The sequence below is a fragment of the Callospermophilus lateralis genome, chromosome 7 (assembly GCF_048772815.1).
Source record: "Callospermophilus lateralis isolate mCalLat2 chromosome 7, mCalLat2.hap1, whole genome shotgun sequence".
NCBI classification, from domain to species: domain Eukaryota; kingdom Metazoa; phylum Chordata; class Mammalia; order Rodentia; family Sciuridae; genus Callospermophilus; species Callospermophilus lateralis.
Window position 1 is genome coordinate 19,153,782 of NC_135311.1, and position 16,165 is coordinate 19,169,946.

Here is a 16,165-nt window from a genome sequence, read left to right on the forward strand (position 1 = left end):
GGTTTTGGTGTGATGATCCTTTACAAGGTTTTAGTTCTTCAGTGCTTTAAAAATGATTCTTATTTTCGTTTTGAACTTTCATTTGGCTTTCTAAGCTGTCAGTGGTGGGAGGGTTGGTAGCAAGTCCATTGTGACAGATGGTAAAACTGAGGCCGCTTCCCTGGTCCTTCAGACTCCCACATTCCTTATCCTTTACATTATCTCTTCCTCTGTCCCTAAACCCTCACCTCTTTGCCCCTTTCTATTCCTGATAATGTACCTCCTCCTGTCACCGGGAAAGCGAAGCCTGAGGAGAGCTCCCACATGCTCTTCTTCGCTCTCTCAGCTGCAACTCCCACAGCGAGCGATGGTGACTCCCACAGGCTGTGTAGGCTGTGCCCGTCACATCCCCATGGACATCCACCCTCTCCCTCTCTAGGGATCTCTTTCCCTCTCTAGGGATCTCTCCCATCGGAACACAACCGGGTGGCAGTGCTACCTGTCAAGGGTGTTCCTTTAGGTTGCAGGACCCCTGGATCTGGTTACCTCCTGTAACAAAACTCCTGCACAGAGATGTTACTCTTGTCTCTGCCTCGGCTTCCACTTCCTTTGAACCTTCCCTGGTTTGGCTTTTGTCCCCACCATCCCACAGAAGCGCTTTTGTCAAGGTCACTCATCATGGTGTTGCTAAATCCAATCCATTCTTGGACTCATTTTACTCCATCTCTCAGGGAGGGTGGTGGCTCACCCCCTTCTTGGTTTCTGGGTTCTCCTCCCACCTCTCCAGCTGCTCTTCAGTTCCTTGCTGCTTCCTTCTCACCCATGGACCTCTGAACATTGGAGGGCCTCAGGGCTCAGCCATTGGATCATTTCTTTTCTCCATCTTTACCAACCGTCTCTCAGTCATCCCAATAAGTCTACAGGGCTAAGCACTAATGAGTCACACATCTAATAGGAAATGATAAACCGGCATGTTCACGGACAAATCCCTCACTGCACTTCTCTTAAATCTTAATCTTCCCCATTCAGTAAACAGGAATTCCCATTCCTCCAGTTTCTCGGGTCAACCTTGACTTTTCTCTTTCTTACCCATATACAATCATGTTAGCTTTGCCTTCAAAATATAGACCCGATCTCTGTCCCACTTTCACTACAGTAGTGAAAGTATTATTTCAGCAGTCTTGTAAACGGTCTCCCCTCTCCTGCTGTGACTCTCCTACACTCTGTTCTCTACATGGAAGCCAGAGCTACCCTTGGAAAACAGGGATGATCATGCCAGGAGGCCTTTACCTCACTCAAGATAAGAGCCCAACCCCCTCCCAGAGACAAGGGTCTTGAGTGACTGGGCTCCTGTTACCTCTGGTCTCCGGGGCTCCGACTCTGCCCCAGCTCACCCTGCTGTGCTCCTCCTTCTGCAGCCCTCCCTGGAAGGACTGGCTGCTGTGGACTGCAGTACCTGCTTCGCCTCCTTGCCTTGAGTGTTTCCTTTTCCCAGTGTCTTCCCTGTGTGGTTGCAGCCAGATACCTGCCACATTCAACAGACTTCTCATCCCTCAAATTTTAGTCAAATGAATATTTCCTCTCTGAAAGCTTGAATGAGGATGGTTTGGATTCCTTCTCCACTGTAGCCCTTTGCCTCTTCAGAACATTCCACTCCAGTCCCTAAACCTCATTTTTGCTTAGGCAAGCTCACTTCCTCTGCTCTGTGGATGGGGAAGAGTTTCGATCACACTCTTCACTACTAATTAATTTGCTGTCATATCCCCTTGCTTTCTACTCTTCTCTTCTGTGCCCTAAGCATTTTGTACATATCTTTACTAGCAAAACATACTTTTTGGTTTGCCTATGCCCTATTCTAGCACAGAATCTCCATAAGTTAGGCAGCATGGCTGGCTCTATTTCCTGTGCCTTGCACACTCCTTGGCACAGAGCAGATGTTCCATAAATCTATACAGAAAAAATAATTCATAAAGAACTCAACAAGAATTATATTAACAACAAAAACTATGAGCAATTACAACTTGATTTATGTCATTAAATATACTCTTTCATGGGCTGAGGGTATAGTTCAATGGTAGAGAACTTGCCTAGCATGCTCAAAGGCCTGGGTTTGAACTCCAGCAATGCAAAACACACACACACACACACACACACACACACACACACACACTCCACAACCTAGTTGTTCTATGCGAGCTAAAATCATGTATAGGATTCAAATTAGAACTTTTCTTAGTCTACCTTCTGATATTATACATTTATTTTTAAAATATTTATTTTTCAGTTGTAGTTGGACACAATACCTTTATTTATTTTTGTGTGGTGCTGAGGATCGAACCCAGCACCTTGTACCAGCTAGGTGAGCACTCTACCACTGAGCCACAACCCTAGCCCCTATATTTTTAAATCTTCTAATAACTTGTACAAAGCTCAAAGCCCTTAAAGGAAGGGTAGCCATGTTTTGAGATAAAAGGAAAAGTCTTTTTTAGGAAGTATTTGTCATCTGTTTGGGACACATTTAATCAGAATCCCATGCTGACGCTGCTGTAGGGTCAGAAAACTCTTGATGTAGCAGGTTTGCCTGAGCAACAAAGAGCAATGGCACCCTCCCACCAGCCAATGTTGTGATGTATAAAAAAACTCAAGGGTTTTCACTGCTTGCCTAGCTTTCTAGGCTTCAACAAGTTGAAGATTTAAAAAAAAAAAATGAGATTATAGGCTTCTGTAATTTCTGAATTCTTTCTGCTGAACTGTTTGAAACTACAGCAGCCCCCCCCCCTTATCCACAGGCCATACAGCCCAAGACCCCCATTATATACTGATACTACAGATAGTACTGAACGATGATTTTTTTCCTCTACACACTCATGACAAAGTTTGATTATAAATTAGACATAATAAGATATTATCAATAATTTATCATAGTTCTTAGCAACCTCAAAGTAGAGATTTCCCCCCTTATGAAGTGGTGAGCATTTTGCTTTTTCACTTAAAGGAAGCACTTCACAGCTCCTCTTTGGCACAGCTAAACTGTTAGCATCACTTCCTTGCACTCTGGGACAAATAAGGGTTACTTAAATACACTGTGACACTGTGACAGCTAATAGGACACCTGAAAGGATTACTGAGTGGCTGAGTTGTTAATGACTACAAAGAATGTGGGACAAAGTAATGACTCATGCTGGTCAGGACACAGCAGAACAGTGAGATTTCATCATGGTATTTGGAATGGCATGTAATTTAAAAATTATAAGTTGTCTCATTCTGGAATTTTTTTTTTAGTATTTTTGAATCATAGTAAACTATGGATAATCAAGTCCCTTAGTCTCTTCTTGACATTCATTCTTTCTATCTCATGGACTCCTTGATACTAGTAGAGGACTGAACCCAACTTTCAGAAAGGAAAACTACCCTCATCCCCACCCTTGAGGATCTCGGTTGGTCCCCTATTTCTTCCCTTCCCCTTGGTCAAGGAAAATGCAGTCCCAGAGCCTGACAAGGGACTGCATGAGAGGACTGTTTTATGTTTTCCCCTTCTCAAGTTCAAGGCCAGTCTTCCTACCAGTGCTCTGAATCTCAAAGTCCTGTTTCTTCAGGTGAATTTGCCTTATCAAATATCTCTTTCCCCTTATCTTCAAATTTGACCACCTTTTAAAATTCAGATCCAGTTTCTGTTTACTTCCTAATTACTCTCTCTCCTCCCACTTCTAAGCCAAGCTTGATTAGGACCCTACCCTTGTAATATTGAAGCATATTTTGATGACAGTACTCAACCACAGTATTAAGAAGGCCAGTCTCTATTTGAGGATAGATTTTATTTTGACTTCTATATACAAGAGGCCTACTAAAGCTTTGAAATTTCAATAAATTGTGGAACTAACAACCATATTATATCAAGAATCACATTCAGATCTTCTAGTCTCGACCTATTTTATAGGAAACAAACTGAGGTAGAGAGAAGGTGAACAATGTGCCTAAGGCCTCACAGTCAGAGGTCAGGCACTAGTGAACTTCCTCACTAGTCAAGGGTCACTCTTCTTTCCACTAGGTCTTCCAGACCACCTATGCACCAGCGGCACTGTGTATTTCCTATACTTGCAGAGAAAGGTCTCAATCCATGCCCTTTTATAATAGGCTTTTTTTTTTTTTTTGGTGATAATGGTTTTGATAAAGTTTTTGTTGACAGAAAACTCAGATCACAAGAAAGGGACTGTGATTACCCTTCAGGGGGGCCGCCAGGGCTGGTGGAAAGAGCACAGGGCTCTAAGAATTGGGGTGTCTATTAAATAAACATTGAAAAATAATAAAAAGATAACTAGCATACTATGACACAGCTAACAATCTAGTAGAGGAGATAAAGATGTGTTCACAAATGAGTGTAATATATGACAAAATGCAAGAATAGCATGAGTTATGAACAAGAAGTATGGATATGCAAATGTGGAAAACCAAAGATGGGGAAGCCACTGAAGGGTCTTGTGAAAGTTTCAGTTGTGAGAATGGAAAAAAATGAGCTAATCTTTAGAGCTCAAGAAATTCTTCCCCCTCCAAAGGTATGAAATAACACATTAAAAAAAAACTAAAAAGTCACTTTAGGATTCTAAAAATTTTGCTAAAGACATATAACAAATTGGGATGTTATTTCTTAAAAAACAAAAACAAAACAAAACAAAAACTACTGAACCTTGAGTAAGAACAGTGCATCTGTGGTGTTTTGGCCCAGGGCTGCTCCCTTCCCCTTTCAGCTCCATCAGCAAGGCAATTCGACCAGGACAGGCCAAGCTAAGAGGGGGTGACTTGATCTTGAACAAAGCACAGAAAAATACCATGCTGCTGGGCATAGTTACAGACAGATGCAGGTCAGGGATGTAACTCAGTGGTAGAGTGCTTGCATAGGCACAAGCCCTGGGTTTGATCCCCAGCAAAAACAAAACACAAAACATAAAACAGATACAATCTCAATAGCAAATGAATAGGAAAGGTCAATGTAGCCAGTGTGAGATTGTGGTTCTGGTTGAGGCAAGCAATATGTTGGCAGACAAAGCAATACATTGGCATACAAGTCAGAAATTTAACAGGGAGAGAGTGGAATGAGATAATCATGTCTCCTTGCCTCATATCCTTGGTGGCTTGCAAAACTGCAGGCAAGAGCAAGGTTGAGCATACATTCAGGAGACACTGAAAACTCTAGCTACCTCCACACATTCCTGACTGAGCACAAGCCCTTAGAGATAGACAGAAAACACAGGAAAGGGCCTGGAGATTAGAAGCTGGGGAAGACATGTAACTAAACCCTGAGTGTGTTCTCCATCTACACATGGACCCACAGGTAAAGCGGAGAAGCAGTGCACTGGCTAAAGGCATTTGGGTCCAGCCTCTGAAAGAACACTAAGCTATGCTGCCACAGTGCTGGCTCCTAGGAAGCCAGGCTTAAAAACGCACACAGGATCTTAAAAGTACAAAATTGAGCAAAGGTATCAGTGATTGCACACTATGTATTGCGATAGCCTCCAAAGAGCAAGTCCAGGCAAATCAGTGAACAAACAAAACCCCCCAAACAATCATAGCAGCAACCACCACCTTTCTGGGTTGGGAAGATCAGATCAGAATCCAGAGGGTTACAAAAGGTTTTTCTAAAATGCTCAGCTTTCAACCAAAAATTATAAGCTGTGCAAAGAGATGGGAGTGACCAATTTTCAGAAAAAAGTAGCTGATAAAAAACATCTCGTTCTGAACTTCTACCCCACTAGATGCTGTAGTAATTTCTCCTCCCCCAGTCATGACATAAAAATGTCTTCAGATATTGCTAAATGTCTCTGGAGGGAGGAAAGGCAAACTCATCCCTTGGTTGAGAACCACTGCTCTTAATCTATTACTAACATAACATGGTACCCCAATAGGAAAGACATACATCAACAGAACAGAATTAAGGGTCCAGATCACATTAATGATCAATAGATATTTCACAAAGGGGCCAGAACAATTTAAAATGAAAAGGATAGTCTTTTCAATAAAAAACATGTGATAATTGGGTACCTGCATACAATACTGTCATCAGATCTCTATCATACATGAGAAATTAACTCAAAATGGATTATAGACCTCAATGTAAGAACTAAAACTACAGAACTTTTAGAAGAAAACAAGTTTAAACTCTTGGTGAACCTTGTATTAGCTAGGAAAGCATAGTCCATAAAAGAAAACACTGATTAACTATACTTCCTCAAAAAATTAAAATCTTTTGCACTTCCTAAAATACCATTTAAAACTAAAGACAGGTGGGCGTGGTGGTGCACGCCTATAATCCCAAGTGGCACTGGAGGCTGAGGCAGGATTGGGAGTTCAAAGCCAGCCTCTGCAACTAAGCAAGACCTTAGGCAACTTGGTGAGCCCACATCTCAATAAATAAATAAATAAATAAAATGAAAAGGGCTGTGGATGTGGCTCAGTAGTATCAATCCCTAGTACCAAAAAAAAAAAAGCTAAAGACAAATAGCCATCTTAGTAAAATAAATGTAAAATATGTAAATAACTCTTAAACTCAGTAAAAGCTGAAAATGAACAAAATATTTGAATAGACTATCAAATACATGTACACTGGCTCATAGCATAGATGGTCAATATCAGTCATTACAGAAAAGCAAATTAAAACTCAACTGAGATACAACTTCATTCCCATTAGAATGACTATAATAAAAAAAAAAAGCAGGCAGTAAAAAGACACAGTAGCAAACATTAGTGGGTATGTGGTGCCTGTATATTCATGCATTGCTAGTAGGAATGTAAAAGTCCCTCTGAAGACAGTGTGGTATATATATTTTTTCAAAAAAGGTATATATAGTATACCATGTAACTCAAAAACCCAATTTCTAAGCATCTATTTATCTACCTTTATAAATTGTGGGATGGTAGCATCTTATAAACTTACTAGAAATTACTGAATTGTGTACTTGCAATAGAAACATTTTATGTAAATCATGCCTCAATAAAACTTTTTACAAAAAGTTATATATGGAGTCTCTTATATCCTTATCCCACAAAAATAACCTATATTAACTTTGAAGCTTTTGTTTTTGCTGTATCTCTAGCACAAGTCAATTCTACAAGTTTTAAAATTGCTTGGTTCATATGCATCATCAATGCACTTACATTCATTAAATTTGAGGTAGAACTGATGGTTTTCTTGGCCTTTCCCTTTGCTTTTTCTTTCTATGTAAGAATGATCATTCTAACCTGCAGCCAACAAAAATAATTAAAAACAACTTAAGTTGTGGACTTCATCTGGGCTAGGCACATGAACTTAAAACCTAAGAATTCTATATTATCTCTCCTCTACCAGAAAATTGAGACTCAGTGGGGTTAAGAAATTTATCTTAGAAAGTAGAAGACAGATGGTGGAGTGGATCTAGGCAGCAACTTTGTACTCCTTTACAGTCAAAGGACAACTGACTAGAGAGGTGGGTGACAAAATACTGGCCAGCCTGAGACTTGGAGGGACTTACCTTAGAAAGTAGAATAGAGATTACCGGGGGTTGAGAGGAGGGAGGAAAAGGGAATTATTACTCAAAGAGAAGTTCCTGTTTGAAATGATGGAAACATTTTGGAAATAGATACTGGCAATGATTGTACAACACTGTCAATATAATAAATGCGAAAATGTATACTTTAAAGTGGTCAAAATAGTTGATTTCATGTAATATATGTTTCCAATTTTAAAAATTAAGTGAAATTTGTATTAGACCATCCGACAAGTTATAGTACAGGTTCACTCACTTTGAAACCCATTCTTAACATGGAAGTTATTTGCATGTTGACACTCCTTTGTAACCCAATGAAATTATGTAAATTTCAGGTATCTAGCAGAAAGAGGTCCAGGTTTTCACAAATTATGTTCACTTAAAAGATCCATATTCTTTTATTCTTAACTGGTTCTGCTTTAGGTGTTCCTCAAAATTTAAATCCATAACTGATTTTGGTACATACACAGGGCAATTTCCTAGTCTAAAATTTTGATCAAATTGAAATTCACAGTACTAGAAAGAATCAGACCTCAAAAATGTATACCGGTTGCTATTTCAGGTTTTATCACAACTTTGATGCTTTGTGGATACAGAGTTTGAAATATCCTGTGCTTTGACAGTATTGTTAGACTAAACCACCTTATGCCCCTTATCCTGTATTTGTCCAAGATCTACATTGGCAGAGCTAGGTCAGATTTTAATGTGACAGGATAAGGTCCAGTAATAGAGACATTTTTTAAGCTTGGTGATCTCAGAGGCTGGACTAAACAAGGCTTTAGGAACAACACACATAGGAATACTATAAAGCTGTCACATAGGTCTAAAGTTTGTTTTCTTAAAACCTGTTGCATGCCTGTAAGCCCAGAAGCTCAGGAGGCTGAGTAAGGAGGATCATGAGTTCAAAGCCAGCCTCAGCAAAAGCAAAGTCCTAAGCAACTCAGTGAGACCCTGTCTCTAAATAAAATACAAAATAGGGCTTGGGGATGTGGCTCAGTGGCCAAGTGTCTGAGTTCAATTCCTGGTATCAAACAAACAAATTACCCTTCCAGAAAGCTCTCTTCATCTTTCTATAATATCAAGGGATGTGAAAACTGGCTGAGCCAAAAGAAATCATCTTGGAATGTGAGATACTAAGGACTGCCAGTTATTATAAAACCTGAAGTTGCTCTTCTTTATATAGGAAGATTGACTGTCACCAGTGGGTAAAAATGAAAGGTAAACAAAGACTTTTCACTTAAAGAACATCTTTATTTGATCTTTAATATACAATATTACCTTTGATTTGTAAAAATCACATTATGGAGGACATGATTGGAAACCAATTCAGGGGCAGCCAGTGGGTTCCAATTTAGGAGGTTATACTTACCCCACTTATTAGTTTAAGGAACAAGTTTATCAGTGAATTTGACAACAGAAAGGTTAAAGAATGGCATTTCAATTTTCAAAACCAGTAATTAAAATTCGGGGCATTTCAATTAATCCAGCAAAAACTAATCCCTAAATTTTCTAAAAAAATAATTTTTCCCAAAGAGCTAAGCTTATCTTCATGAAAATTTCTGGTATGCAATTTGCAACAGAATTCTGTAGCATTCAAATAGCTGCAAGATATTTGCAATTGTTTAAAAGCCTGTGCATATTAATATGAATGTATGTGGGTGTATGTGTTTTAGTATCAAATTTACATAACATTCACGCTGAGCTGAAGCAACCTTATAGTAGGATGGACCTGAAAGGGCAGCATATTTATAATGCAGAAGAGAAACATCTCTGTACTCTTTCAGTCTGAATCATCTTTCCCTCCTCTAGAATTAAAAAAAGGTGAAATATTTAATAAACTTTCAGTGAAAAATCTATTATCTGTCAGGATGATTGGTATATTGAATGTATGTGGCTAGTTAATATAATGTTATGTAATTTTGTGAGCAATTTTATGAGTTCTTCAATTGCTGGGCTCAAACCAAGTTTGAAATAGATTAGCTGTTAAGTAGTGGAAGTATAAAGTTGAAGCTGGGGAATGCTTTAATTGAAAAATGATGCATATTGATATTCTGAAATAGTGTTAGTGACTTGGAAAGGTACTGTAGAGAGGTATACAAGGATGGAAGAAAGCTCTTCTTTTGGATACATTTTTCTCCATACTCCTCAAACTCAGGCTGTTTTCGAGGTAACAGGGGTAATACCCTTAAATGAGGCACACAACCCATTTTCTGTTGCCTAAAATTTTTCAAAAGATTAGTTTCTGCAGCACCAAGATTAGGAATTCTATCATATTTTTGTTCTGAGTACTCAAGTGGATACATTTCTGCAGCTCCAGCAATCCAGAGTCCTGGTCCAAGGGTCAACGAATAGGCGCAACTTCAAAGAAAAGAGTATTTTTATGCCACATAGACTTTTTTTACATAGGGAATCTGGAAATATGGCATTAAAATAACAAGTGAAGATAATGGTTGATAGCATACTCCCCACCCCATTCCGCCTCTTGAGTATAGTTATATTATCTTGAAACCTGAACAGACTCCAGAAGAGTAAAGACAACGAAAGATACAGCTTTGGGTAACAAAACACACACAAGTGAACATACACACATCTTTTTGCTTTAAAAATGAATATATAAGTCAAAACACAGAGAAAAGATACAGACCAAAGGTTAGATGGTCTTACACAAATTAGGCTTGGGATCAGGGCCAGCAACTATGACCCACAGGCCAAATCCAGCCCTCCATCTGTTTCTGTAAATAATGCTTTATTAGAACACAGCTACCATCACTCATTTACATATTATCTATAGCTGCTTTCACACTTCAACTGCAGCATTAAATAATAAGAGAGACTATATGGATTACATAGCCTCGAGTATTTATTATGTGGCCCTTTACAGAAAAGCTTCTTAACTACATGAGTCAAAAAAGAACATCTCCATCATGATCTGAATGAGCTGAAGTAGCAGAAAATCATCTTCATCACAATTCTTGAAACAGATAAGTGGATGAAAATATTTCCATATCATCTGTGGTTACTTAAAGATTCTGCTGATAATCTGTGAGGCCAAAACAAGTTACAACTGTATGTGTAACTGACAGTTAAAAATCTTTATAACTGTATTTATGGATATGTGTACATATTTATGTAAAGACTGCCTAAGAAGCTAGCCAATTTCAGAGTAAAGGAACCTAAAGAAAAGTAAGAACTCCAAATATTATTACTAGGAACCATTACTTGGAACTTAAGAAATATCTTAGTATATTTTTCTTTATATTTAAGAACATGGGTACTACCACTAGTAGGAAGCATACCAGAGCAAAGACAATTTACACCTACAAGTTTTACCCATGAATGAAGTGACAAAACCTTTGAATATAAAATAACCAGCACTTCTATAAAATATTGATTTTAATTATGTAATTATAGTGATATAGCAAAATAAGAATGTTTTTATTTATTTCTAAAGTAAATATTTTAGTCAAAATTGCATCAGAAATCAAATATTTCTTTGATATTTTCCAAGACTTTAGTTATTAGCTACAATTATAGTTGTTAGTATTATATAGTAACACATTGTTTAAAATATATTATAAACCTTTCTTTTCCTCTTTAATTTAAATGAAATATAAAATTAAGGATTTTGTAACATGATTCATATTGGAAAACACTTAAAATGGTATTAACTACTCTCATACAGAAAATGCCACTAGAATTACACAAAATGTTATAATGCTTGAAAATGCCAGACACAATGCTGGCACATATTCAGTACTCTGTCCCAAGTTCCCACTCATTCTCTCATTTACTCATGCATTCATTCAAATAAACTCAGGCTTGAGGATAAACTGCATTATAATGAGAATGGCAAGCACAATCTTTTATGAACAAATTTTGAGTTTTGATAAAATACTTTGGCAATGGAGAATGGAGAAGGTGAGAGGTTGATAAGATTTCACATAGTGACACATCTGCTCAAAGACAGGAATGAGTTGGCGTTAGACATAACATGTGCAACCCACCAGAAAGTAACAACCCCCTGACTGGGGACTTATTTTTCTGCACTGAGACTCTTTTTGGTTAGGGCCCATTCCCTTGGTTTTAACAACTTCAACTGGTTGAATAGAAAACAATAAAACAAAACAAAAAATCTGGTTTGAACCAAAAAGTGTGATTCTAAGATAGAGATAAATGTAGAAGGTGTTCAATATCTCTGTTTCTTTTCTTTTTTTATGTACCAACCCATCTAGCTGTTCTGCACAACTGTGCCACAGGCACAAAGTGAGGGGTCAGCTCTTTGAGGAGGCACCTGAAAAGGAACATTTCTGGACTCTTTGCAGGAGGTCTTATAAATGTAATGAGTTCTGAACCTGAGTAATAAAATCTACAAAATGCAAAGGGCAATAAGGACAGAAGACAGTAAAGAATACTCTTGGAAACTAAGCAAAATATGGGGTAAAGATTGATCTCAGTGTAAGTTATTTACAAAATCTTTAACAAAAACAAAACATGACACTGGCAAGTCATTTGTATCTGACTTTAATTGCCTTTGGTATTCAGAGAAGAAAAAGCACTGTTGTAAGCTCTAGACTTATCATCACAAAGAAGGTAGGGAGTGGTGAAGAAGACCCTTCCATGGTCCCTCTCAAATTCTTTGTACGGAACTGGCTCTGCGTATACACTTCCTTGCCTTCTCTTAAACTCCAGTCATCCAAGTAATATAGAGCACTTGGGTTAGGGGTTCTGTCTTCTCTGGTGAGGAGTACCTAGGGAGTCAGCATGGTCCCTTTACTCTGCACTCTTCTAGAAAGAAGGGGAAGGGGCAGGGGAGATTGCTGCTATCTGCACACATACGCTGGGTCTTTGCCAACTCAAGATTTTTACTTTTTTTCAGTGACTCATAAGTGGGCTTGTGCTAATTTTAGGAGGAAGGCTAATTTTTTCTGAGAATCAAATACTCCCTTTCTCTTCTAAAATTACGTCATCTACCCTTTGCAAGAACTTTAAATTTTCAAATAGTAAAAGATAATAAATTTAACCCTCTTAGAAACTTAATACAACTGGCTCTACATCCTTATTTTCTATGTACACTAAACAATTTTGGAATGGCTATCCATTTATGAATCATTGGCTGAACTATGAGGATTGTCTGATGATTGTGGTATAAAATGATCACCCTTAGAAAATGTTTAATTAATTTATTAAATCTTTTCCCAATTTAAATATACTACGTGCTAATTAGAGGGTTAAAAAGTCAAGCTACCGAATAAGGAATAAGCTTTCAGAATTCCAAGGTGGGCTTCCTGTACAAACTTGTTTCATAAAATATTCAAATTCAGAGTAAATACTAATAATATTGTTTCCAACTTTTATTAATGTCAGTGGAAAATATATTAAATCAAGAGGAAAAAAAGTGTCTTGCACTGTCACAGAAATTCAAGGGACAGAAAATTTATAAGTATTAGTCTTTACCTTATACTAAATAATTCTTGATAAAATTTGTTTCTTCTGCCAATATATAAAGAAATAGTTTTTTTAAAAAAAATCAATGCAAAATCTACTAATAGTAAAAGAAAGACCTTTAGATATATCCCAATTTCAGTGTAATATGACTAATTACACTCTTTTCACCAAAAATTATTTTGAAGTTATTCTGATTAACTCTTTGTAGTCTATAAATATTCTTGGAAAAACTAAAAAAAACCAAAATATTTGTGAACAGCTCACTCATTTGATGAAATAATAAATAAAGGGTCCCCTGTCCCCATTCCTGATAGAACGTTTAAGGAGTTTCACTGTGTTTTGTTTTTGCTTTTCTAAATTGTAAAAGTAACTTAGCTTATCATAGCAAATTCAGAGCTGCATAATATTAGAGTGAATTTTGTCAAGCCACGTAAAGTTGTAAGCTGACTGACTCTGAGATTAAAGTGAATAAAATTTAGTTGGTAGATGTATTGGTTTAGAAGAATAATTTCTTACCAACAAAACCAAAAATTTCTCTAAGAACAGGTGTCAAGGCAACACACTGGCACTTCCATCTCTTTTTGTCATGCTACCAACACTAGACTGAACTACATGCACAAAATCCCAAACCCAGGCTCATAAGTAGTGGTTATGATAAATAGCAATTTCAGTGATACCAGATAGAGAAAAAGACTTGAAGAGTATTCTTTGTGAGATCATGCCCCAGGAAAAATTAAATTTAACCAAGAAATTTCAATGAAAAACATTGGGATTGAAATGGTTGCCAGTCTGTTCATCCAATGGGGAACTTCAAAATTCAGACAGGGATAGGTACTTCTGTTTCTTTTTTGAGTCTTCTTGCTACTGATGCAGTTACACTGTTCTTTTGTTTTTGTTTATCTTAGTTTATTCCATTATTAAAATGGAGAAAAAGGGATAATCAATGTGTAAATATCTGATTTGAAAGCTGCTCCACTGTGAGAGGAAACAAATTATATAATTGGTTCCAAAAGCCATCTCTAATTCCTGCAATGTGCTCTATGTCCTTGGCTTGCTCTTCCAATATAGCAGTAATGGGCATTGCTTCTTGTGTGACCATCTCATTAAGAATCAAAGCACATCAGGTCTCTGTCCTACATGTACCAGAACATGTTTTGGTCAGGTATAAAATGGAATAATTTCAAAGTTGATATATCTACAAGTTGAAAAGTCTTGTGGGGAAGTTTCACCCTGTCATGTTGACTTAGAGGTCCAGATTTTCAAAAGCCGCCTCTCCAGACTAGTTTCTGTAGTGGTCCATGTAAACAAAACACAGGTAAGACTGTTCCTTCTGGAGCTGCTTTCATCGAACAGCAGGATTACCTGAAAGTGTGATGTTGGCTAAATGTAACACAGGCAGAGGGTGAGCTTCTGTGTTAAACACCCAGTGGTCTAAAGGTAAAAGGTCATCACCGGAAAAGAGCAGATACAAATATCTGAAAATAAAAAGGGGAGAAATGAGCTTCAATTAGAATTCAGCAAGAAGACCAAGTGAATTCAGTCACAACAGCAGAAAGAACCAGTAACTTATTTTGAGAATCTTTGATGAAAAACACATCATAGAAATAAACCTCAGTCACACAGATGATCTAAAACACAAAAAGAATGTGCTTCAAATTAGAGCATAAGAAAATCCAGTAAGTACAACTAGATCTGCTGAAATAATGGGTTTTAAGGAAAATTCCACATATCTGTCTGCAGCACATAAAACAAATTCATAATTTTTCAAAGACATTCTTTCAAAAATCACACATAATACCAATCACGTTTTGACAACTTACAGAGCTCACGGAGATAGAAATTAGTTCACACTTAGTAATGAACACTGAGAGAAATAATTATAGTGTTTGGATACAGAAAGGACTTATACTACTCCTAATATGTTAATGTTGTAGTTTTCACAGTTCTTGGTACTGCAAGCTGTCAAGTTTCATACACATTTTGGATTTGCAGGAGGTTTAATAATTTCCCTTAATGGATGAGAGCACTATGCACATGACGACAAGGGTCTTGACTTCTCCATGGAACTGCAAGCCACAGTAGTCACTTAAAAATTAAAAATGAGTCAACAAAAACAATGATCCTTATCTATAATAACAGAAAAATTCCTCTATGAATACTAATTTGCGGGGTAGATCATGTCATCAAAGTGAACATAAAAAACTACAGTGTCAGGCTGGGGGTGTGGTTCAGTGGCAGAGCACTTATTTAACATGTGTAAGGCCTCGGTTGAATCCCAGCACCTGATAAAAACCAAACCATACCAAACCAAACCAAAACCAAAACCAAAAACACTATAAAGTCAGAAAATCTGAATTCTAACTCTTGATCTTAGCAGTAACTATCTAGGCCTTACAAAGTTTCAGTAAAGAATTTCTTTATTTTTAAAATAGGCATATCAGTATCTTCTTGGATTATGGTTACAGTTCTTGGTAAGAGTAAAAACACAACACTGAGATAAACAAGAACAGCGCATAAACTTTATAACTGGTAAAGCTGAAATGAAGAGTTAACTGTGATTCCTATCTCCCTCTTCAATCCTGGATCACTAGAACTGCTTGAGAGATTTGCTGACCAGGTTGGAGGTAGAGAAGTTGGAACTAAGAGATTTGGCTGGACACAGCAAAAGACTCTACATGTTCTGCTTACTTTACAGAGACCAGAGGGCCAAGCTTTTAGTGTTCTTGGTGTGGCACCCATTCCTTTTGATCAGATTGGTGCTAAAAAATGACAGGTGCTTTTTTTAAATGTTTTTTTTTTATTGGTGCATTATAATTATGCATAACAATGGGATGGGTTATGACATATTCATATATGCACATAATTTGATCACTCTTCTTCCCATGTCCCCCCTCCCTTTCTATACCCTTCATCTACTCTTGGGTCTCCTTTCCACTTTTGAGACAACTTTTTTATTCTTTTTCTTCTTCTTTCCTTTCTCTCTAGTTTCCACATGAAAGAGAAAACATTTGACTCTTGACTTTCTGAGACTGGAATGATGATGTTTTCCAGTTCCATTCATTTACCAGCAAATGACAATTTCATTCTTCTTTAGGGCTGAGTTTGCATTGTGTACACATACCACATTTGTTTTACCCATTCATCTGTTGATAGACATGTAGGCTGGTTCTACATCTTGGCTATTTTGTACTGCGCTTCTGTACATATTGACATTTATTTATCAC

At 37.4% G+C, this 16,165-nt stretch overlaps 1 protein-coding gene across 1 annotated transcript in view; it reads right to left on the reverse strand.

Moving 5' to 3' along the window:
- Positions 1–12,834: 12,834 nt before the first annotated feature.
- Positions 12,835–16,165, reverse strand: part of Man1a2 (mannosidase alpha class 1A member 2) — a 137,520-nt gene continuing 134,189 nt past the window's right edge. The window contains exon 13 of the mRNA XM_076862825.1: positions 12,835–14,416. Within this exon, the coding sequence (XP_076718940.1) occupies positions 14,284–14,416 (133 nt within the window). The 3' untranslated portion in view covers positions 12,835–14,283. The remainder of the gene's footprint in view (positions 14,417–16,165) is intronic.